General features: G+C 41.8%; 1 protein-coding gene across 7 annotated transcripts in view; it reads left to right on the forward strand.

Annotated features, from left to right (window-relative positions):
* Positions 1-6212: 6212 nt before the first annotated feature.
* The window catches only part of PXYLP1 (2-phosphoxylose phosphatase 1), a 57494-nt gene continuing 38749 nt past the window's right edge, over positions 6213-24957 (forward strand). The window contains exons 1-4 of one of the 7 annotated variants that reach the window (XM_027808919.2): positions 7416-7460; positions 7815-7977; positions 20554-20693; positions 23506-23637. In XM_027808919.2, coding sequence (XP_027664720.1) covers positions 23559-23637 — 79 coding nt within the window. In that variant the 5' untranslated portion in view covers positions 7416-7460; positions 7815-7977; positions 20554-20693; positions 23506-23558. Of the gene's footprint in view, positions 6348-7415; positions 7461-7814; positions 7978-13065; positions 13166-20553; positions 20694-23505; positions 23638-24957 lie in introns of those variants that run through there. The other 6 variants (XM_055723765.1, XM_055723766.1, XM_005441652.4 and 3 more) reach the window with 6 other exon arrangements.

A 24957-nucleotide genomic window follows, 5' to 3' on the forward strand; every position in this document is an offset into this window, starting at 1 on the left:
ATTTCCACACCCCCTCCCCTTCTTCCTATCTCCATGTAAGCAGCACAGTGATGCGGCCACCCTGGTTGCCTAGGAAGCTGATTGCTGCTCCTAAAGGATCTGTTTAAAATTCCAATCCAGATTCTAGTCAGGTTTGTGAGACCCTGGGAATGGAGCTCTTGAAGTGGTGGGTACTTTCCATTTTTTTCCCCTCCTCAGCTCCTCTGGACTGAGGGAAGGCAGCTGTGCTTCTTTGCTAGACAGAGCAGCTGGACTTGGTTACCCCTAGAACCAATTAAGTGCTGTAAGAATGGCTTGCCTTATTCCGGGGAAACAGAAGGAGCTGTTTGGGATCATAAGTAACACTGGAGAGTAGTTGTGTACGTATGCAGTTATTTTAAGAGTTGGTTTTGAGGCTTTTTCTAAGCACCTGCTGCCTTTTTGGGCATTTGTACTTTCATCTGAGTTGTTTGAAATGCAAATAAAAGCAATGATACATATTCAGTCGCTTGGAGACCTGTGTTTCAGAGGACTATGCTAAAGCCTTTGTGGAGTTTCTTTTCAGAAGTTAATCTTAGTGGAAAATTACCAATTGGAGCTTTAAATAGGTAAAATAATAGGCTAGCCAAATAGTGCACCTATGGAGTGGCAAAGGTGGGTGTTCTCTCTAAGCTGGTTTCCATCTCAAAGCCCTACTTTGCTGACTACTATTTGGAGAGGCAAAGTGGGGTGAATTAAAAGCGGAGTTCCTTAACATTTCATTTTAGTTTAAGGCTGTTGCTTAAGAAGTCTGTCACATCTCAATATATGTGTAATTCAAAATAGGTGTTCAGAATAACACCTGGATAAAAATCTATGAGTAGAATAACTGATTATCAATGTAACACACATCTTAGATGGCAACAAAAGCTACAGTTTGAGTCGCTTGTTTGTGCTTTTAAATGAGTGTAGGATCTTATTTAAAACTGCTTTGAAGTGTGAATTATGAACAGGAGTCCTTTGATCAGAACTGACGTATGATGTGTCATAAGACATTATGCCAAAAAAAAAAAAAAAAAAAAAAAGTCGCTTAAACTTCCTTTCCAGTGGCACTGAGTGAAATGGGAGCTATGGTTCCCATACTGTGTCTTATGCTAGCATGTCCACGCTGAAGAAATTTGGCTACAAAGACCACTGCCAAACCTCTGCAAAGTGGAAACAGGTGTTGGGTTTTCTGTTGGGGAGCAATCAGCAATGCATGATATAGGTATTTTCTTAGCATACTTATAAAGTCTATTTATATTGCACATATTCCTCCATGACTGTGGTCCCACACAGGCTTCCTCTTTCAAAAACTTCAGCGCCAAATTTAGTTTGTGGTTTCTGCTGCTTGCAGAAATTTCTCCATAAAGAAGTGACAACAAGCTCTTTTCTTCAAAATATCACACCCTGTTTGCACATTTAGAAAAAGCACAATGGGAAAGTGATGTGCAATATTGCCATTTGGTGATAACTATCCCATGAATACTATAACTACCTTTGTAGGCAGCTGTGTTGTTGTTGAATGACTCAATTAACTGGTCTTTGTTATTCTGACATGCACTGACAATCCTCTGGTGACCATGTAGGGTCCTGCTAGGATAAAATGTCAGCCTGCTGGAATGACATGCCTGTATTTTAATCCCATGGCTGATATACATCCAGCTGCATGACAGTGGGCCTTGGAAATGGAAGGAGGAGGAAGTAATAGGTCAAACTAACTATTCAGGTTACATTTGTTCAGAGGTCATAATTTCTTTTTGATAATCCTGCAATTAACTCAGATGATTTTCCAAATGAAGGAGTGTTATCACAAAATCACAGAATGGTCAGGGTTGGAAGGGACCTCTGAAGATCTAGTCCAACCCCCTGCTAAAGCAGGTTCACCTGCAGCAGGTTGCACAGAATCACGTCCGGTCAGGTTTTGACTGTCTCCAGAGAAGGAGACTCCACAACTTCTCTGGGCAGCCTGTCCCTCTCTGAGCATACCTGTTTGTACTCTAAGTCACAGTTGTGTGCAAACAGCAGTCTTCAGTACACTCTGAAAAAGAAACAGGGCTTTCTGTGATGCTATCCAGAAGAAAGGGGAATATTGGCAAGTACAGCCAGATAAGGCATTTTCTGCTGTCTGTTTCTACCTAGAAACAATGTAGAATTTGTAATTACTATTTGGGGTTTAATCAACCTGTGAAAGAGTAGAGGAAAATAATGAAATATGTGGTAATATTTCAAGTTTGTTATTTACTTGCTGATTGCTTGATTACAGCTGAAACTGATGAGGTCGAGTGTGATGATATTATCAGGAAGTTAAGCCTGAGAGCAAGAGATGGAAACGTAATATTTAACATGAACATGATACACTGCAAAATAGCATGTTTGAGGGTTGAATGGAGTGACTCCCTGCAGAGATAATTTATATGCTGTAAAGTCATATATGTAGAAATGCTGACGAATGAGATAATAGACAGCCTCTGAAGAAAACAGAAGCTGCTGTAATGCAATAGAAGAGTTACAGAGATTGGGACAAGTGGCTGCAGCATCATATTCAAACCAATGGTTATAATATTATTGAAAGATTCCAAAAGATCCAATGAAACTCAGATTGAGGTAATTTAGTGGGTAACAATACTGGCATCCCAGGAAATTACAGGAATATAGTGTTGAAATATACATGAGTCATCAAGGCACTCAAAGCTATAAAACCAGGGCTAACTTTGTCAGGCGTTGGACAGATACGCCACATAACACTTGGAATGACGCAGGAACATGCACAAAGCAACTGAAAGGTGACATCAGGCTCCAGGTACATGGTGGCAAAAAGCAGACATAAATAACTGTTTTCAAAGGGGTTTCCTTCCAGAACTGTCAGCAGTTTCTTTAAATACTTAAAAGCGGTAGGACTGAGACGTAAAGCATCTCAGTCAGTAATGAGCAAACTGAAAACAGTGCTTGCTAAGAATGGGGTATTGTCAGAAGCGACCTTTTGCTAGATGGAGAGTAAGGACTCTCTAAAGCATTCAGGCGTGTAGCTGAGAAATCCAGCCAAAGTCGAACAATGGAACTGAAAGAATGATTCAGACCGCTGAAACTCTTGTGTTCTTAAAAGAAAATAAAAAAACCCCAACCCCCAAAAAACAACCAACCCACAAACGTATAGGGTCCGAAACTGTTAGAATGAAGAAGTAACCTAGAACTGAAATACCTTATTCAACTATTACTTCATATGAAATACTGTCACACAGTTCAAATGTACAATAGTACAGAAGTGCCTGAACCACTCCTTTATGAGCAAAACTGACTGTAAAGTTGTCTGTAGAGCAGTGACTTGCCTTTCTCTTTTCCTACTCACTTCTGCTTATGTATTATACTCCATTGCTTCATAGCTTTTGGGAGCAGTAACTGGGATCTAGCTGGTATTTTGGGTAAAGTCTTTGGGCTTCCTGATTCTTACTTTTTGCAGAAGTATTAGCTGTTGGATTAAACAGAAAAATGCAATTATTTTATGCTGTGAAACCTAACTGATGGTGTACTATGTATGTTAGGATTTGTCTGCAGGACAGCCCTGAATCAACCTGTACCTTCTCCCAAGAATCTCCTATTCAAAAACTCTGGCAAACAGAAGGATGTGTAGTTGCTTTAACTTGATGACTAGAAATGAAGTAGAGGGAGAAAACTCCTCACCTAACAGTTGCAATATACATAACTCTTAAAAAAAAAAAAAAATAGGCTTAGGACCAGGCGCTCAGAAATCCAAAGAAACCATATAATTAGAACTGTCCTCCCTGGATGATGGGACTGCGTTTCACTGTGACCTATCCTTTGTAATTCAGGTTGTCAGTTTACCTCTTGGGGTTGACGCCAGAGAGAGGAATACTACAGGGTTTGGCCACATATGATCGTGGATTGTCTCAGTAGCAATTGGTGGTTGTTGGTGAGCGAGCTTGCAGTTTTAGCATCCATACGCGGTCACAGCTACTGTCTGGTTAATGCAACAACACTTTGTTTGTCACAGCTAATTCACTCGGCTGTAAGGACATCCTTACAATACTTCCTGGAAGAGCAAATTCTGATGATATGAAGTAGTATTTGCACTATGAGAAGATAATTGGATGCATAATGGTATGTGTATGAGAAAGTAGATCCAATTAACAATAAAATCAAGTGAGGTGATGTGGTGGGACTGTGCATAACTCCAAGTCTGCTCCAAGAACAACAGTCGCACATGCTCTGCCCTGCGAGTATTCATTTTGTCTCCTCTGATTTGATCTTTCAAATCCAAGTGTGCTTGGAAAAGAGAATTTTTCAGAATATTAACAGCTTTTGAGTACATAGTCAATTGTATTATAAATATCATAATGACTCTCTCTAATGAATTTTATTTCTTTTATGTGTATAGACAACTGTATTTTATTTTCCAAAGCAAAAACATTCTGTGAAGAAAATTAAAACCTTTCATTACATGGAGAACAGATTGACAGTTCCTGAATCCCAAATCCTTTGTGAATCACACTTTATTCTGGATGGAGGTGGAAATGTAACTGCCCTGGCAAGCATTTGCTATCATGGTAAGTTATTGCTTCCGTAGGGAGCTGATTTTTCCTTTACAGTCCGCATTCTGCTTTCTGGGTAGGGAAAGGTCAGATTTCGCTGTGCTGATGTCAAGCATTATGCAATCCTAACATGCCCTGAAGGGATCTAGTGAAGGCAGGCAGAAGTCTCAGCGTTCCACACCTAGGGTCCCATAGTTTGTCTTCCACTCTCCTGCAAACTTCTTTTTCAGATGGTCAGCACTGGTTTTCTAAAAAAATAAGAGCACCTTTGTGGTCAATCTGATGTGATATGATGCTGGTAGCAGGGAAGAACAGCAGTGTCTGTGTGTTAGATGTGCAGCAGTTAGTTGGCGGGCCAGCCACCATGCTGCTGAGCATCTCTGGGTATGGTTTTTAAAGAACAGCAGCTGGCAAAGGCTCCAGTCCTCTGATCTGCAGCTGGGCGACCCCTCGGCACACCGCTGTGCAGTCTGTTGGTTAAAACTAGAATAATTCCTACTTCTTACCCCAAATGGAAAGATGGAGAACCTCAGCATATTTCCAGGTGAAATCATACTAGTCAGGCCAAAGTACTAATCTACCTAGAAAAACAAGCTCAATCTTTTTGCCACGTACATTGGCTCTGTGGATGTGCAATATCAAAGAGAGAAAATTTGGCTCCAAGCTGCTGTTTGTGGGGCAGCGACCACCAGTCACCATGACCCAAGAGTAGAGGCCATGCAGATAAGTAGCTTGGCTGGTAGAGCAGCGTGACAATGCAGCTGGAAACTGGCAGAAGTATCCAGGATTGCAAGTGGAACCACAGGAATACGTGAACATATGCTCTTCGAGGTGACTCCTGACTGCCACAAGACCAACCTTACAGCCATTTGCCATAGACACTGCTGCCAAATGTTTACCGTCAGCAGGTCTGCTTTGATTGCCCAGTATTTGCATAGGTTCTGCACAGACATGTCGAAGTAGGTGTGTAAAGGGATTTAAGGCATTCCCCAAACCTGCAGAATTGGTTTTAGTATCTACTTTGGGGATACATGAAAAATTGGTGTCATCCGGAAGATGATCAGCTTGTGGGATCAAAGAAGTGCTCCTGCTGGTAGAGCAGAATCGGCTCCTGCGAGGGGAAATGCTGATTAACTGGGAGCTGCTGTGCTGGCAATAAAACTAGTGAGTACTTTGTGAGTTACGAAATGACTTCACTTGCATCAGCTATATACGGGATTATGTTTTATCTTTTGATCCACATTCGTGGAATTCTCCTTTGACCAGAACTTGAAACTGGCATTTCTTACAAAGGGCCGCGTCAACTCCAGCTGTACGTCTCGGTTAGTGCAGTATGGGAGGGATTTGCCAGACGAGTCCTCGGCAGCGACCGTTTCCCTGCGCGGCGCCCGCTGTTTGTGCTGGCTTCCCAGGGAGCCGCCGGCCGGCTGCTCCGGCGCTGGAGGCTGCACCAAGTTGAAAGCCGGGGCTCCGGTGCAGCCGCGGTCCCGAAAGGGGCGCTCGGTGGGCGGGGACCGGCCCGGGGACCGCCACGGGCGCCCCGTTCCCTCCCCACGCCCGGCCGTGCCGCCGTGCCAGCTGTGCCGCCGTGCCAGCGGTGCCGGGAGCCGGCGGGCGGGGACCCCCGCTGCGGGGCGGCGGGCGGCAGGGGGCGCTGGCGGGCGGCGCGGGGGCGGCGCTCGCAGGGGCCGGGGCGCTCGGCGGGCTGCCGTGCCGGAGCCGTGGCGTGGCGGCGGGCAGCGGCTCCAGCTCCAGCCCCGGCCCCGGCCCCGGGAGGAGGCGCTGAGCGCGGCGGGGCAGGTATGGGGCGCGGCGGGCGGGGGCAGGTGGGACGGTGCCTTGGGAGCGCTGCCGGGGAGCGCTGGGGCTGGCGCCCCTCTACGAGCCGGCTGTATCCGCGGGGCTGCTCTCCCCCCGTTAAACACCCGGCGGCTCCGGCCGGCCGGGGCGGAGTGGGGGCGCGGCGGGGAGCGGGGGCAGCAGAAGTGCCTCGGCCGGGCTGGCCGGAGCGGCCCGGCGGGCGCAGGGAGGAGGGCAGCTCGGCCGGCGGCGGGCGGTGCCCCCGCACGGAGCCCGGCCGCCTCCGCCAGGCCTCGGCGGGCACAAACTTTGCCCCGGGACGGTGCCCGCGGGCGGGCTGCCGTGTTGCCGGTCTGCCGGCGGGGCTCTCGGTCTGCCGGCGGGGCCGCCCCGTGCCGGGCGGGAGCCTGCAGCGCGCTGGCCGCCCCCGTCCCGCCTCCCCCGGCCGGTGTGCCCCGGCCCCGGGCGGCAGCGCTGGGGAAGCAGCGCCGTGGCGGGGCTGCGGGGCGTCCCCTGGAACCCCGTCCTCTGCTGTTGGCCGATCTGCTGTCGCTGGAGTGGAGGAACTTACTTGAATTTACCATTCTTTTGGATGCCCGTTGACTTCAGTGTATCTGATAGCGGCCCGTGTCATTACGTGCACTTTAACCTACATATTTTTAAAGCCTTGAACAGGCTGCTGTCTGTTTCTTCTGCGTATTTCTGTGCTGCAGGTTCCTGAAGGATTATCCTGAACCTTTTGACAAACACTTGAGTCTTCATCGGAAGCATGTTCTGACCTGGTGACTGTCTTGGCCTTTGTGCAGAAAGTTGCACTAAAAAAAAATTAATTATATATATAAAAAAATCAGTGAAAGTATTTTTTAAAATGCTGGGAAGCAAGGGGTTAAGCAATGTGTTTGTAAATACTGAAACCAGAATTTCTGGACAAATCACTTTACACAAAGGCTGGGACAGTGGAAATGACAGGGTGGGAGGAGTGTGCTTGAGGACCTTATAAGCCTTTTATTTTGTCTGGCATTATAGTCTGAGCTAAGCATCTAATTCAGACCTTAAATTTTCTCTTTTACAAATTTTACGAGGATAGTTTCACGTGGATGAAAAAACTACAGAGTAAGTGGCTCTATCCTTGACTAACTGCAAAAGCTGTCGCATATAATAAGTTATTGTGCCAGTATTACAATGGTAATGGGATATTAAACCAACACATTTTGGCAGTAAGTAGCTGTAATACTTACGCCCTATTTTGACGTCTGTAGAAGGAGGATTAGCTCAGACAGAATTTGTAGTGGGAGGGTGTGAGTGGGATGAAAAGCAAAAGCTGCTTTATTTTAATCTTCTCAAAAAGGTAACTAAAAGTAGTGTGCATGGTTAAAACACAGGCGCTCGTCTCTCTAATGGCTTTTATTTATAGTCTCTTAAATATTTTATGTAAACTCAGTAGTGGCGAAACATTAATTTTTGCAGGTTTCGACACATACTGAATGAGCTCCCCGTTCTGCAGAAAAGGAGGTGCTGGAGAACAGCAAGGTCTGATGTGAAGGTCTGACCACAACAGAGCCATAAACCCAGGTTGCTGTAACTAAACCGACGTGTGTCCCCACGTCCCTGCACAGAGGTGTGCCGTCGGGTAGGCTTCAGGCCCTTGGTTACACTCTTTCAGTTTCGTAATTGTGAATTTGCTTGTGTCTAACTGCCTTCATTTGTCTTTTGGGCTTTTTTTTTTTTTTTTTTTTGTTTGAAAAGCAGGCCTTGTGGAATGAATGCACGCAAAAAGCAATGCTCCAGGCTTAGCAAAACTACTATCTCATGTGAAGTTTGCTTTCTCCAGTGGTTGCACAATGAGATGTATATTTTTACATATTTATCTTCCCTCACAAACTCCTTAGATGAAAGAAACCTTGACTGTCATGTGAGGTTTCTTATGTAGGTCTTTGTTCGTTTTCATAATCTCATAGGAGACCTTTGAAACTAGACTTCGGCTGAATTTTTCTGCGTCCTTTTTCTGCTGAAGTTGCAGATTATTTTTTTAGTTTTTATTTTAGTTTAATTTTGCTTAGTTAAAAAAGGCTTGTATCTTAAGTGTACCTGCATATTATTGCCTGAAAGAGGAATGATGAATTCATGTGGTCCTAACTGTGGCTTTTATCTGGATTTATGGTCAGTTCTAGTTGTATATTCTCTTCCTCTCCCAAAGGTTTTTACTCTCTTTTAACTAATAGAAAATATTGGCAATTAATATGCAAAAAACCACCATTGAGATGCGTGCTGCTCACAAACATACATCAAGTGAATGTAGGAATTAAATGTTAAGCCACCTACTAACATATGCTTTATGATTTAGATATGATTAGATTTGTGGTTTATGATGGATACTACAAAGGAGATGGTGGTACCTTAATAGCTTGAGAGGGTGGAGTCTTCACATCTGTGTCTACCAAAATGATGAAGGTGCCCTCTCAAGGAGCATTGGGAAGCACACGGAAGACATACAGCTATTGCTTTAGGTGCTAAAGAAATCATTTAGTGAAGGAAGTATGAGAAGATTAAAGAACATGAAGTTTGTTACAGGTAATACAGGAAGGTTTTGGGAGTTACTGGTAGATGCACAAGGTAGTTACTGGTAAGATGCATGCAAAGACAGCATGGCAGCTCAGCTGTGCCGGCAGCTACTTACCAGCACACATAAATACTGCTAGACAGCAGCCTCAAGGGTGAGGAAAGAATTGCCTAAAAAGAGCATTGATGGTCCAGATGTTGGACAAACAGTGTGATTTGGGTCAAAACCACTGTTCAAGTGGTGCGTCACATTTGGGAAGAGTTCAAAGGTAGCCTTTAATCTTGACTCACTGGGGGAGGGAGTCAATAAATGAGCTGTGCGTTGATTCACATTCAGAAGGTTGTATTTAAAAATACTCTAGCTCGGGTGGTAAATTATATATAAAAATGAAAACTTAAATTGTGTAGCAAAAAGGGAAGAAATGCCAAATGCCTGGGAGGAGGCTTTAAATGTAGATTTAATGCAAGATTTTTACTTGCATGGGTTTTAGTGTCGTGGTAATTTTACTGGAATTGTACTAAAACATTGCAGTACCGATCAAAAGATTGTGCTTTAAAATACATCTCTTTTTTTTTTTTTTCCTCCTTTGAAATGCTTTCCATAATGATTGCGTGCTGATGTATGGTATAAATTACACAGAAATTGAATTGGAAACAGTTGATCATAAAGCTTACATACAGGATGATGATGACTGATGGTTTGTGTAGCAGCTTTCCAGAAAGATAGTAGAAGTGTCATGCAGACCATGACATGCTTCATGTTCTGTTAAAATCAGGCTGCACTTTGGTGAAACCCAAATGGAATCCCCTTAAGCTAGTATTTGGCTTTGCAAACCATTTAGGGCAGAAAGTTTTGGAAATTTTATTGTCAAAAAATGGTAGTGGAGGACACATGAGTCTTGACTTATGTCTGCACAGGGGCACGTGAGCTTTGCCCACATGACTTGCTTTGTGGCATTGGGTTTAGGTTAGAATTCAAAAGTAATGTTTGTGTTTGTCATGAAATTACTAGATGATCTCTTGATTACAGCTGGGTGACATGTTCTTGCTCAGTGAAGAAATAGAGTGGGAAAGTGTGCTGTGACAATCAGTGTTTATGATTCCTTTTAAAAAATCAGATAATGTCATTTTCCAGGGTTTAGGTAATGCCTGATTCATAAATGTAATTATTTCTTCTAAGCAGCAAACAAGCATTTTTTTTATTGTGAAAGGTGATAATAGGAACATTTGCCAGGAGGGCTACAAAGGTGGATGGTAAACGTGTGCTTATGCGCTGAGTGGTTCTGATGACAGGCTAAGGATTCAGAGCAAGATTGACAGGTTCTTTCGTATTGATTAGAGAGGTAAACTGGACATTGAAAAGACAGATAGCTGGTAGATGTCTTACAAGTAACTGATTTTTTAAAGCGGAAATAATTAGACTTACCTATTTGTGCCACGTGGTAAAGACATTGTTCAGAAATGCTGTTTGGAAATACTAGCCAGTGACTCCTTTCCAGACATTGATTCAGTTCCTACAGCCACCTTAAATTATTTCATGTACCAGGAATGAAGTCCCATTCCCCTGGAAAGTTGTCACGTGATTCATGGCTTCCTTTGTGAGTAAAAAAAATAGACATCATAACTTTAACTGATTGCTGTGATAAATTCCACAATTACTTACACAATGGAAGATACCGTATAGTGTTTTCCTAATGCTGATAGTTTCTGGCGATAAAAAGGGAGGCCGTGTGAATACCTGGTACACCCTGTTGTTAATGATTATTTCAAAAGGACAAAGCAGTGCTGACACTGGATCTTGTACATTGCCATATTTTTTGTGCTTTGTTCATCTTCCTCACATCTGTGGCTATGCTGTTGGGTTACCAACTGCCTCTGAAGTAGAAGCCTGAACACAGGCTTACATTTCTGTCCGCGAGGACTTCATAGATACCTTCATGAGGAACTTCTGTTGGGCCAGTACACCGTGAACACAACTTTGTGGAGCTAAGCAACACAAATGTGGGCAAAGAGCCTTTCAAATGATACCATGTTTAATGCTAGCTCCATTTACTTAAACGTATTTTTATTTTTCCCCTTGAAGAAATAAGTTGTCTGCTCGTACCTTTGTGTTCAAGCCACCTTTAACTGTAAGGTGGCATATTTCTAGAGGTTAGCTTGTGGTGCTGCCATGAGGATCAAGGAAAAAAGCAGGCATGCCCTTTCACTAGCAGCACTGCAGTTTTCCCAGTGTGTTGCCTGTGTTATTCCCCATTCAGCTTTCCAGCAGCCAGGCAAGTTGGCAGTTGTACGAAGTGTTGCAGGAAAGAAAGGGCAGCGGAAAATGCTGACTGTCTGCTAATGCATCTGTGTAATCACCGTTCTGGGGTTAGATTGCAGGAAGATGGCAAAAGTGCTGAATAAAGTCTGTTCAGTCTTTTATTTTCCTTTTTTTTTTTTCCCCTCCCCCCCCCCCCCCCCCCCCCCCCCCTTCCTCTCCAGTATGAGCGGCCAGCTGTTGGTGTTGCAGCGGGTAATGGTATCGCCTGCGGAGAGAAACACAAGTTTTCCATTTGGAAGACAGGAAACAGAAGCGTGTATCAACCCTGTAATTGTGAATCCTTGTGACTGCGTAGAGGTGGTTGAATATGGAAGTGTTGGGTGACCTGGCATATGATGATAGGATGGAACAGATCTCATAGCAGGGCCACAGTCAGGAGAAAAAATATTTTGAGATGAGGGCCAAAATGTGGCTTGATCACAAGGTTAGAATAGAAATGTAGTCAGTAAGGAAATAAATGTCAGTCCTTCCATGGCTCTTGCACAAATGCTTCTAATATCAGGTTGTTGCACTGCCATTTTTCACGTGTATAATTTAGATAATTTAGTACAATTGTGTTTTACTTCATGGAAAGCTTTCAATAATGGCCACATCACCAGATGTAAAACACTGTGGCTTTAGATAAGCCGAAGGCATGACTAGTTATTGGTTACAGGTGAAGCCATGGGTGAGTTGCCAGGGGAACTTGGTGGGTTCAGATTTTACCAGTTTTCCAGAGCGTGAGGGATAAAGAACCAGTTGAAGAGGGGATCACGACGGGATGGCGAGTAGGCTGAAGAGCTTGGAGTAATTAAATCAGCAAGCTCTTGTGACTTAACTAGAATCTCCCCAAACCCATTCGATATACATACTGCGAGAAAACCAACTTGTGTGAAGCCCTGAGAACTGTGGGCGTGCAGCCTTTCAGCGTTAGAATCTATACGTGTGCAGACAGTTTATAAACAGACCCAGTGTAAGATCATCTGGAATTAAAAGAATAAGAGCAGATTTGGGAGCTCAGGTGTTATTCTCAAATCAGTCTAACCTGAGTGGAAGGGCAGAGATGCAGAGGAAAATATTGTCCTTCATACTAACGTAATCTCGAATGCTGGATGGGATAAATTTGACCTGGTGTGGGAAAAGAAACATTTTCCTACGTTTATGAGCTTTTTTCATTGATCCATATAGTCAGCTGGACTTCACTGGTTGATCACTGGTTTTGAGTGCATCCCTGCAATGTCTCCTTTCATAGCTGGTGCCAGAAGAAGGTATCTGCAGCAGAATACACCCCTGACCCGGGCAGGGGGAAGCCGGTTCCTGTTCAGAGATGTGTTCAAAGGGCTGTATTGGAAATGCATGCGGGGGGGTGTGTGGAGTTTTAGAGTAGGAGAGAGAGGAGTTCTAACAATTTATACTGTTTAACTAAAAAAAGAAAAAAAAAAGTGAAACTATTCAAATATGTTAACTGCTTTGCCTTTGCATGCTTTTTGGAACTGTGATGTTATCTGATCAGCCACTGGCTGTGATCTGTGTGCGATTAGGATCTATGCTTATACAATTACGAGCATATGGTACACTGTTTTAAAATTGTAAGTTTAAAATAATTACATTCTGCTGCTGTTTTTTAAGAATTATTTAATTGTATGTTCTGAAATGATTTTGCTGCCAATTAAGATTCAGTTCTGGCCTGGAGCCATCAAATTCATAAGGTTTCTTTCAAGTTTCATAGTAATGTTTAAAAAGGGTTGCTCAGTTTCCTTAAAGGAAGTAAAAGCACTTCCTTTATTGGGTTTTTTTTTTTACTTTCCCTGCAGTTCAGAGACATGTATGACCTACTATTGCATAGGAAAACGAGGAGGAATATCCTGAAGTGGATGACGAAAGAGTTGGGCTTGTGACAGATTTTCCTGGAGAGTAAAATTTTGTTTCCACAGGGCCTTCAAAGTGATGTGCTGGACTGGTGGGTTGTTACTGACTTTGACTTTTCTCAGTTTTCTAGAGAGTAATGTATATAGTTGTAGGACACTGACCTTATGTCCGACCAAAAAGAGGTGGTCAAGGCCAGATCAAAGCGCTGACTGAGAAGCTGGTCTGAATGGAAGGATCTCTTGAACTAAGGGTTTAAATGGACCAAAAGAAACTGAGGCTAAGGACACCTACTCCTTGAAATACTTCGTGCTCTCATACATTTGCTGTTCAAACAAGTAAACCAAATGAGACCTATAAAATCACCATAGTTGGAAAACCAAAGCCCAAAGCGTGGGAACTTTCAAAAATTCCTAGAAGGAATGTGAAAATGAGAGAGGAGGTATTCAGCTAGCAAAGGAATCGCAGTAGTCTTCATAGTACTTATGATTTGGGAATGCCATGAAGTCTGACTTTTTAAAAAGGGGAACAGTTTGTGTTCCAAAGTTATGTAAAGACTTTTTAGATCTTTGTAATTGGACAGATTTTATTATAGACTGGATTTTATTGATAGGCTTAACACAGCGGTGAAGCTTCTCGGTGGTTTGACAAGAAGTAGCACATGCTATAGCATGTTCTCTTCAAAATGCAGCTTCAAATTCAAAACCACATCCATCTTCAGAGGATCTGCTGCGCTTGGAGAGACCTTACAGCAGTGGTAGAACTGCGGGTTTCTTCCTGTTGAATGAAGTGGTCTTTCTCAGTCTTCATTTTGCTAATCTAAAATGTGTAAGTGTAAGTTCGTTAGGGCTGGGGACTTTTTTTATTTTTTTTTATTTTTTTATTTTTTTTAGCTTTTCGATTCATTTGAGCAGGTTGGTAGCAGGTGTAGCATAAAATGAGTAGTCCTGATAGGCAGAGATGAGGGAAAGGAGGTTTGGGAAGGCAACAGCAAGAGAAACTCTGAAGTGTAACAAAAATGCACATGGCAGCAGCATGTGCTTGTTTTTGATGCTGTTAGTAGTAGAACTTTCATGGGGCTCTTTTTCTTATTTTAGTGAGGTGCAAGGGCACATTCTAAAATCTTTTATCTATATCAGAGAATCAATCTGCAGCAAATATGTTTCTGTATAAACCCTGTCCTCAAAGCAGTGGTCAAAGGCAGACTAGTGTGTAACCTAGAAACTATAAAGTTTTGTATTTACATGCAGGTTCTCTGTATTGTCAGGCAGAAAACAAAAATATTTGTTCAAAATACTCCAATTGGTTTCCAGTTTGTTTTTACTTCCTACAGGAGGAGATGCTGCTAATGAACTTTCAGTGATGCTTTTTTCCTGTTACTTTGTAGGCTTTTTACCTAGTAGGAGTTCAAGACATCTTAATTACGTATTCATCATTAGGAAAACTGAAAGATACTGCATATTGACTTCAGAGTTTTGTTTCTATTAAAATGTAGAGGTGTGAAACCCAAGGATGTGTGAAGGCCTGTAATTTGCTCTGATGTTTGTAGAAATTGATTATATGTCCATTGCAACTTAAAAAACAACTGCAGCAGTGTAAGTTGACTGTAACAAGCTGTAGCGGCGGCGTATTTGGGGTTAGCACCTGATCTCTGTAAACTCTGAAGCAGGAAAAGCCAATGGAAACCTGTGCTTGTGTGTTTTTGTCCCTATGTTTTGATGGCTTGCTCGGCAGCATGCTGCTTTAGAGGCAAGCCCAGCAAGGTAACCCAGATACATCGTGTGGCATCGCAGCATCCGTCACCAGGTCTTTCCTGGATGCATCCTACAAATGCAGTCCTGTGCGTCCTGTGCTGGATGCAACCAACAATGGCAAAATTAAAGCTTGGGTCATATTTAGTATTTGCAGGCAGTGACATAAATACAGACTTAAATAAAAAAAAAAAATGCTGACCAAAAGAGATTAAGATTTCTTTCCAACTTGTACACTTACAGCAATTTTGGTGAATAACCAAGGAAAGAGAAATATTGTGTGTTATATGTACCTTTGGCATAGGTACATGTTGTATGTAGGTTTTGTTGTTGTGTTTTTTTGGTGTGGGTTTGACGTTTTCTTTTAATATATAGGTACTGACAGAATTGAGATTATCCAAAACCTACTAGGAAGGGTGAGGAGACAGTAATCAGTTGGGGACTTGAAAATATGTGGAGGTACAGACTGTAAAAGGGACCAGGTTAAAGGGTGGAGATGGTTTGCAGTGATAGATGACAGAGTTAGCAAGGAGGGGAAGAACCGTGTGGCACTTACTAAAGTAAAGGAATACTTCTCTACAGCTGGTGGAAAGCAGGATCCGCATACCTGTCATGTGGAACCCCAAAGTCAGTAGTCAGTCATCACCAGTGTAGGTCTCTGCTGAAGGGCTGGAGTTCACAGGTTCCTGGGAGTACAGTGTGGAGCTTTACCTGCGTGTTCCCCTTGACGTGAAGCAGAATTCAGCAGAAGGGGTGCTTGTCTCAGCTCTGAGCCCCCTGGGGTGAAGTGATACAGCAGAGCATCAGTGACTAACGAGTATGACTAAAAGCACTAATCAAAAGAGAGAGAATGCATGAGCTGGCAAGCATGAATTTTGATGCTGACCATCCTGTTGTCCTCTGATCTGAGCAGATCTCGAAATCTGGCACAAAGTAGAACATCAGGGAGATTACAGACAGGTTGCAATGAATGGTCCGTAATTGTTTCTATGTGCAATCCTACTTTTCCTCTTTGTTTACAGTCAGAGCTAATTTAGACTCTTGTAAGTTCCTCCAGGCAGGGAAATGTCATCTCTGTGTCCTGGCTGATGGGAACACTTCATGTTCTTTATAAACAAACTAGGGAAGCTGGTAGGAGGAAAAATGCCTTTGCTGTCAGAATGCTGCCAGAGCCTGGGCACGAAGGCAGTGAACTGTCTCCAGGCTGAATCTCTAAAGGTTAAGTGTTCTGCGAAGAGGGGGAGACTAAATTTAAAATGTTTCTAGTTATTTATTTATTTTTATGGGAAGGATGTGCAGGACGTGGAAATTATATTTGAATTGCAGCTGTATACTGATAATTTTAGGAATAGCAGAGAGGCTGGAGAAGCAAAATAGGGGTCTAAGGCAATGGCATTATCACAAAGGAGTCATGTATTTATAGTACTTTATATTTTGTCTCTATAATCTCTGTTGGTTCATGCATTTTTTTTTTTCCTTATTAATTGGCCTAGAAACTATTGATTATGTAGAAAGAACTGCAGTACTGATGCCCTTTAGTGACTACACACCAAAAATTACTGTGCTTAGTCTTAAAAAAAATAGCTTTGGTGTTCAAGTGTATTTAAGTGTGATTTTGAAATGTTTCTGTACAAAAAGGATGTTTACGGGTCACAATTACGGTATTTCTTCCAAAAATTCTTGTTTGAATTGTCAGAAGCATTTGCTTTTAGAAGTGATTCCTTGCAAGGTGGTTAGCGGTCGTAGTACAGGGGAGGTAAGCTGGTGCACCTAAACGGTGCTCTGCAGAAGTGTGAAAAGATAAAAGAATCAAACACTTCATGAGCTTTTCGTGCTTTTTAACAGTCCCGTCCCCTCCCCCAGTTATCTTTGTTCAAGAAACCATGGGCATAATTTCATCAGAAAATTGATATGTCGAAGGAGACTCCAGAAACCGGGAGATCTCTGTCTGAAAAATAAGTCGACTTCTAATGCTGGGAAACCCATAAAGTGTAGTTGTAATGTTATAAAGTTACATTACATTAACTACAACATTAATGTACTAAACACAACTTGAATATTTATGTCTCTGCATGACTGTGTTTATTGCCCAGTGTAAAGAGATTCATAGACTTGTAGGTTCTAATTTAAATAAAAGAATTATATTTTAAAGACTTGGACTGACAAAAATCAAATGCAAGCCTAAACTATGTAAAAACTTGGTCTGCTTGTGTCTTTTAGCTGCCGATCTCTGAAAGAAGGCAACTCATAACGGCGATTTGAGTAGGACTTGAAAAGCTGGAGAACGTCCCTTGAAGGATGTAGGCTGAAGTTGTAAGCTGAAGGCTGCTGTCCCAGAATTTCCAGCGTAAAACTGTATGGCAGTCCTGCTCAAACCTGAGAGCTGGTTAGGAGAAAGTTGCTCAGAATGTTCACTATGTTATCTGCCTGCACACCTTGAGATTTAAAAGCTAAGAGAGGCAAGCAGACCATTTATTTTGAGAAGAGTGGGTTATCTTCAAGGTGTGGTCAAATTTTGGTATGGCTAATGGTCCCTTCATCACTTCTGAACGCCAAGCAACTCTTCCCCTTATTAAATCCAGTGGTAGGTTTGCTGCACAGTGAAAATAATGAGTGCTGTAGAGAGGGACAAAACTGTTCGAGCAAGAGCTCTGTTTCATCCCTTAGCTTTATGAAGTGAGAGCTTGTGTTGGTTGCTTTGACAGACAGGGCAATACAGCTGTGCCATTTTCAATAGCTTTTGCACATCTCCAGACCAGATGTGCTAGTATGAGGATTTTAGAACTGCCTAGATAAGGAAGAAACTTGGAACAGGAGAGAAAAGAAATGTAGCTGTAACTATTTTAATGTTCTAAATACTAAAAGTGTTTTTTTTTAATTGGATGCTTGCTGCTAAAATTTTAAGTACTTTGAAAATAAAATTATAAGTAGCTGTTAGTTTTTACATACCAACATGTAGATATGCTCTATTGGATAGGTGTTGCTTCCTGCTGTTCCTTCATGGGGTGGTACGTGTCAACTTCTGTTACCATGGCTTTCCTTCTCTTTTTTTTTTTTTTTTTTTTTTTTTGTGTGTTATATGAGGCTGCTGACCTGTTTGTACTGTCAGTTAAGTTCCGTGTTTCCTGTGGTTGCTAACTTCCAGTTTAAGTCTTGGGGTGGGTTAACATAAGTTACAGTACTGAGCAGGTTTTATTTAATTTTTTTGATGATGAGCTGGTTTTACTTCTTTCAAAAATGCCAAGTGACCTATTTTTCATAAATGCTTTTTTAAAAAAGGGGAATGTTTGTTTCTTTCTGATAGAAAAATGAAGAATTATGATTAACGATATTGCAGAGGCTAGCTTTTTACTTTCTGATGCTATTCAAAATGCAACTTCGGTGTTGCAGAAATCATATGTCCAGTTCAAATTGCTGACATTTCAGTCATCTGCAGGGGTTTTGTGAGGGTTTCCTTAATGTGATGATTACAAGCATGAGTAACTAAGCAGGTCGTGCTGACTGGAGAATTGGTTCTGCCGAGTTTTTCTGTCTCCTCTCTGTTCTGGTGCTTGCCATAGATCACTGTAGCACTGGTCAGTTTGTTCCAAACCACAAAATCCTAGCCACTATTTTTCATTTCTGCAGGAAAAAAAGCAAATTCTTTGAAGCACCAAAGAAAAGGTTTGGCTTGTGCCACTTGCTGACACAACTATTTTCTGCAATTTCCAATTCAAGAGTATGAAGTGCTTCAGCATCCAGACATTCTCAGACGGCTGGACTTGTGGGTTTTAGTAGATTAAAAATGTACTGCCCAGTAGTCTGCTGCCAAATGTCTGGGAAATAATTGATAGAGCATCATGAGTTAAAAAGTAAAGGCAGAAGTCTTCATTGTAATTGTATCAGGAGCTGTCACCTTCATTTCAGATGTCTTCAGATTTTTTCAGAAAATAAGCTTGTAGATGAAAGATAAAAGATGCATCAAACAGCAATTACAATTAAAAACTGTCTTCTGCAATCTAGAGACCTCAGACGAGTAAGTGGGTCCCAGTGTTCTTACGTGACTTTTTCTAAAATTATCTGTGAATGTTACTCCAAACCAAACCTTATGTTGTCTGTAGGCTTTTTGCTCTCCCTCCTAGGGTCTGTAAACTTGCTAGAAAATATACCTCTGTCTGCCTTTGGCATATAGTTAGGTACAGACTTAATGCTACCTTCCTTTTTGGGCAAAGTCACCATTTCTCTTTCCTGTTCCTTTGCAACCACTTTTTCTTGCTTGTGTTTTCAGTAGACAATGTCATTTTGATGTACCACATCAGATAAATACAGTAATTTTATTGAGGCAGACTTTGAAGAGTACTATTGATTATTTATGGAGACATGCTATTTTAATCAAGTAAATTCATTTAAGCTGTCATGGTGAGTCAGTGTAATAATGTGCTTACGCTTCATGCTAGACAGTGGGTTTGTATTCTAGATGGATGCGCGTGATTTGGAGGATGGAACAGTATCAGTCAGTTGGCGCAGAAGTTTGGCAGTGGTGGTTTAGTGTCATGTCTAACGTCACAAGTGCTTTGGAAGCATCGATGTCAATTTATTTGCAGGACCTGACTTAAAATAGTCAGAAGAAACAGCTTAGCTAGCCAGCCCTGCAAAAACCATCATCTTTGTATTTTACACAGGCGGAGGGCTTCCTGGGGGCAGGGTCCCTGGGGAGCACTAGCTAGCAATACCCAGCTAGCTGGGCAAGAAGTAGGTTAGTCGTGGCAGCTGGGCTGCTGGGAGCGGGGTGCCTAGCCTGGGCTCTTAGCAGATGTGTCCCAGCATTTCCAGGTAGCTACTAACTCTTCCGGTGAAATGGCCTGAAACGGAGAATGTGACTTGACCAAATTTTTCCAAGAGCCTAGCAGAGGCTTGGCTGCCTTCCTGATTCCCTGGCTTGGCCTTCAGTTGTAAGGCTGTGGTTACCCTTGCGTGAGCCGCAATAGCCTAGCAGCTCACCCTAGCACGTGTCGGCACTGTCTTGTGAGATCAGGTAGGAGCTGAAGGTGCTCTAAATGCTGTGAGTCATTCTGGCATGTTTTGATGAGTTGAGACTTTTGGATCAGGTTTAAAAGAAAAAGATAAATTCTGTGCGTAGGTAGGTATGCTGCAATAGGTAGCTCAGAAGTAGCCTTTTGTTTATCTGCATTTTATATATAGGATGCTTTATTAATAACTGTCCTTCAGGATGTCTGGACTGCTTGTGTGTGCCACGCTTATAATTAGTGTTACCAAAATAATTTTGGGGTTCTGTAGATGGTCTTTATCAAGTCCTGCATTCATAGAAACATAGATTCATAGAATCATTTAGGCTGGAAAAGACCTTGAAGATTGAGTCCAACCATCAACCTAGTGCTGCCAAGTCCATCACCAAACCATGTCCCTAAGCACCACATCTATGTGTTTTTTCAACACCTCCAGGGATGGTGACTCCACCACCTGGGCAGCCTGTTCCAATGCTCAACAACCCTGTCAGTGAAGAAATTTTTCCTAATATCCAATCTAAACCTCTCCTGGCACAACTTGAGGCCGTTTTGGTCTTAAGCAGAAGACCTGTTCTCAGGGATGAGTATAAATCACTTTCCTTCTGACAGGCGTCAGATGCTGCTGCCAGAACGCTGCTGCTCTCAGGGCTGAGTTGCTCCTCTTCTGCAGCGGTTCGGTGCTTACTCACCTTTAAAAGCAGTAACTACATTATTTCTCTCTGAAGCAAAGCGCCGAGGCCCATCTCTGGAGACGAGTGAGGCGGCGTTGTCAGTAGTTGATAGAATTGATCTCTGAGGACCGAGAGCTTACGGGCACGGAGCTGGCGCGGCTGGGGGCACCGCCTGCGCCTGGCCCCTGCGCAGAGTAAGTGGGTGAAGATCGATGTGCTCTAAATGCCACGTTAGCGGCAGATGCTCTGCAGCCTCTTGCTAGGTGGTAGTACATTCTGGAGACCCAATATGCATTTTGTTGTGTGGTTTGGTGGTGGTTTGTTTTTTTTTTTGTTCCGTCTGCATGTAAAAATAGCTTTGTGGGGAGATAAGGTTGGTTAGCTTTTTATCCACACTTCCCCCGGCTCAATTTTATCTTTTCCAGCTTAGAAGTGCTCACTTCAGTGAGTGCTTACAATGCTTATTGTACTGCCTTCACTTAATACGTGCTGGCTAAGTGCTGTTTTTCCCTGGGAGAACCTTATGTGCCCTGGGAGAACCTTATGTGCCAGCGCTGAGGAGCAGAGGCTTCAGTGCTTGGTCTTACGTACGTTCACCTGATTCCCAGCAGTTTGGCCTCAAGTCGGAGCTGATGACAAACTATCAACAGGCTTTTCTTTAGCAGCTGCTCCACGGGAGCTGTTCCTATGCCTCAAAACTTCTAACACAGCAGCTCTGAATTTGTTAACAGGCCAAAGTATATTTAAAAGAAAAATATTTCCACCTGGTTTATAATTTCTTGAGTGTTGCATTTAAAACTGAATGTTTTAAAGCTTCTGATCTTGCAAATAGGGCTGGAAGCCGATTTAATTTTTTTCTTTAAAGTGTTTTGCTAATATGAGGTGTGTATGATCTGCCTTTTTCCAGTCTTGTAAATTTTCCTTTTCTGTGGCAACTTTTTTTTTAATGCAACAACAGTATTAATGAATGTAGACTGTGCACAAGACCTCTTGTTCCTGAGAGCTTTTTAATAGATTTTACCTTCTCCTCCCTGCTAAGTCTAACTTTGCTTTTTCCTGTGGTTCCCCTTCTGTTCTGCCATCTGTTTAACTGCTTTATTCTCTCCTGGTGTTTTATATACATTAATCCTTATACCTTCTCCCCTGTGCAGCTTTGTTTAATTTCAGTTTAGTTTCAGCATACTTTCACGAAGATGTTCCAGGATGAGCTATGATTTTGTGAAACTGAGACTGTTAAAATAGTTCCTTCTCTCTCTCTCTCTCTTTTTAAAACTTTGTTTTTATGACTGCTTGCACATGCCATTTATGGTGCTGTTGGCATTTTGGAAAAATACTGTAATAGCTCTGGTTTCTTGCTTCCCAGAATCTCTAGTTCTTTCCATTTTTCCACAAATTCCAAAAGTTGTAAAGGTAGTTCTCCAAGTAAAATGAAATGGAACGACCTCAATCCTGCAAAATGTCCATGTATAATACATTTCACTTATGGCAAGTCCCACTGCCTTTATTTCTGGACGATCACCACTTATGCTCTGGGTCCCGTTGCTTCTTAATATACAAGTCACCTGGGGACAACTTGTAGATCCCAGAACTTTTCTTAAGACTAACCCCAATAGGTAAAATAAGCTCAGTGATTCATGAGACATTTTCAAATACCAATGAGAAAATTAATGGCTGGGAAAAAAATCTGAATTTCGAGATTGTGCTTTTACATGGTTTATCAGTGGTCAGAGACAGAGGTTAAAATCTTGCTAAGATATTTTTTGATAAACTAACAAAGAAGAGTTTTGATAAGCAAGTATGTATTTATTACATGTATATGTAAGCCTTTCATTCTCAAAAGCAGGAAAGAAGCCTGAGGGATCTCTTTCTGTAAGCAAATAAGTGCTGGGGCAAAAAGAAACAGTGGTAGGGAAAAAAAGTTATTTTCTGTCAAAATGTTTGAATGTGCTGGCATAAACAGAGCTCAGTTCAAAGGATCTGGGAATCTCAGATTTCTTTCAAGACTTAACTAATTTCCTGCAACGTGCTGTCAGTGCTAGGAAAAGGCATCTTTTGCACCCAAGAGCAGCTGGTTGGTTTAAAAAAAACAAATAGTGTGTAGTGATAAAGAACACACACACACCCCCATTATATAGAGCCACTTTCCAATGGAGAAAGGACATCTGTAAAAACAGGGCACTCAGCAAATTCTGTGCACTTCGGGATGTCATTTTGCAAGGAAAAGTGTGTTCTCTACTAACGGTGCTTGCCTCTTGTTTGGGTATTTTCAGGAGAGCGCTGGGTTTTTTTTATCCTTTTTAAACTTTTGTATTGAGTTATTTGAGTTCTGAAGTTTTATTAAATACTCTTGATTTGAAATGTATTATCCTGATTCTTGTCAAAACAGTTGTTTAAAAATAATTACACAGAATTATTCCAGGTGTTAATCCTAAATCAATATACTTTTCCATTTTCTCTGTAGTGGTATTGGTAGTTTTTCTTACTCTTTATTCTCTTGAGTAAGAATTATGAACTTCATGTCAGTAAAAGAGCTCCCAGTTAGAGAAACTATTTTTTAACTTTTATTTAAAAGCATGTGTGTGTGTACCTTTTTAACATGTTATGGGATTATTTTGTTTCTGGGGATGATTTACCGCATTGCTCTTGAGAGCCCTTAAGTAATAATATTCTTGTGATTTGTTTTGCATAGGGGCAAGAGACTTTTGTTAAAGAACTGCTGACAGTGTTGTGACGTAAGCATTAACCCTGTGTTATCAGGATAAAATGTTATGGGAAATGGTGACTTTTTTTTTAAATTTACTTGACAGCTCTATCTTGTGGAAATATAGTTATTCTCGTAACTGGGGTGAAGATAACTTATTGATACTGTTGTTGCCAATTTGAATTGCCTCATGTGCTTTCCTTTAAGAAATAACTTGACACTGTCAGAAGGGTATTTGAATTTTCTTTGCTGTAGCTGATGCTTCCACAGCTGAAATACATATGCCAATGTTTTGTTGTTTGCAGGAACCGTTGATATATGAAGATGAAACCATGAAGAGAAAGCAGAACGAATAATAATGCTTTTCCGAAATCGTTTTCTGTTCTTGCTGGCTTTGGCAGCCTTACTAGCCTTTTTGAGCCTCAGTCTACAATTCTGTAAGTGTCCTTCCCTTTTGTTTTATATATATAGTAGTCTATAGGTGTGTGGACTGTGCGTACATGTTGTTTAAACATTCTTTCTGTATTTAAATATTTGTTGGATTTGTTTTTTGGGTTTTTTTTTCCTCAAAAAGTAGGAAAATGAATGTAAGAACAATAGTTGAGTGTGCCATATAGGGATCTATACAATCTAGACACTTTTCAAATCAGGTTATCTCAGAAAAAAATCTTAATTTTGTAGTGCACTTAAGTAATTGAATGTGATTGAATCCTTCCATGAAAGTAGCCAAAACACACTTGGTATGGGTAAAAGCTGCTGCAATTCCTATTTTACATTGCATCAGACCAGCTGGGATTGAGAAAACTGCTGTGAGGGTTGAGTGTTGGAACTTCTTATTTATACCCTCACATTAGGAAACTGTGAACAGTTGAATTGGCTCATCACAAGTGGCCGGTTTGTTTAAGAAAAGATAAATTATTTTGTGCTTCAGATCAAGTAATTGTAGGTCAGTCCAGAGGGCCCTCACTTGGTGATGACTAAGCAGGAAGGTGGTGCTGAATGCAAGGAGCATTGTGCCACATGACTGCTTATCACCTAGCTCAGGAATAGTAATGTTTGCTAGGTAAAGAGATGTTTTGTGTAAATCTAATACATACTAATACACACTGATGGAATTAATTGCTCTTAGAAGGCAAGGAAAAATGCATATCCATATTATAGGATAACATTCTGTGTTGTTCTTGTCTTGCATCATGTTTTAATGTAAGAGTGTGGTCCCTCTCGTCTATTTTTGCATAGTGTTAAAAAAATCCCCAAGCCAGAGGATTTAGAATATGTCTTTTGCATATGGTGGACAACAACAACAACAAAAAAAGAGGGGAGTGAAGCGGAAAGAAACTTTGTGGTTTTATGTTATTGTTTTGTGTGTGTTTGAACTCATCGTGTAATACTGGGACCTGTGGCTCTGAACTGCTTTCCCAGCCTGCTGTGGGTACATGCCAGTGGGTCTGATTGCAGCTGGTTTTGCCCTTTAGGCAAAGAACCCATTAGGCTCTTTGTGGCTCTGCCCTTGATGTTATAGGGTTGGTTGTGGATTGTCTATAGGGTGAAGGTTGTAGAGGAACTTCAGCTGAAATACGAAACTGAGTTGTTAAAAAAAATGAGCTTTATTTGGAGATGAGGAGGTAGGCATATAGGAGTAAGTCGCATTTCATCAAAAGAGGAAGTATTTTCCACTTAATTAAGAGATAACATTTGTGCAAGAGGAATTCCAGGAGATAAAGATATTTGAGGGGTGCTTTAAAAAGCACTTAAGC

The sequence above is a fragment of the Falco cherrug genome, chromosome 11 (assembly GCF_023634085.1).
Source record: "Falco cherrug isolate bFalChe1 chromosome 11, bFalChe1.pri, whole genome shotgun sequence".
NCBI lineage: Eukaryota > Metazoa > Chordata > Aves > Falconiformes > Falconidae > Falco > Falco cherrug.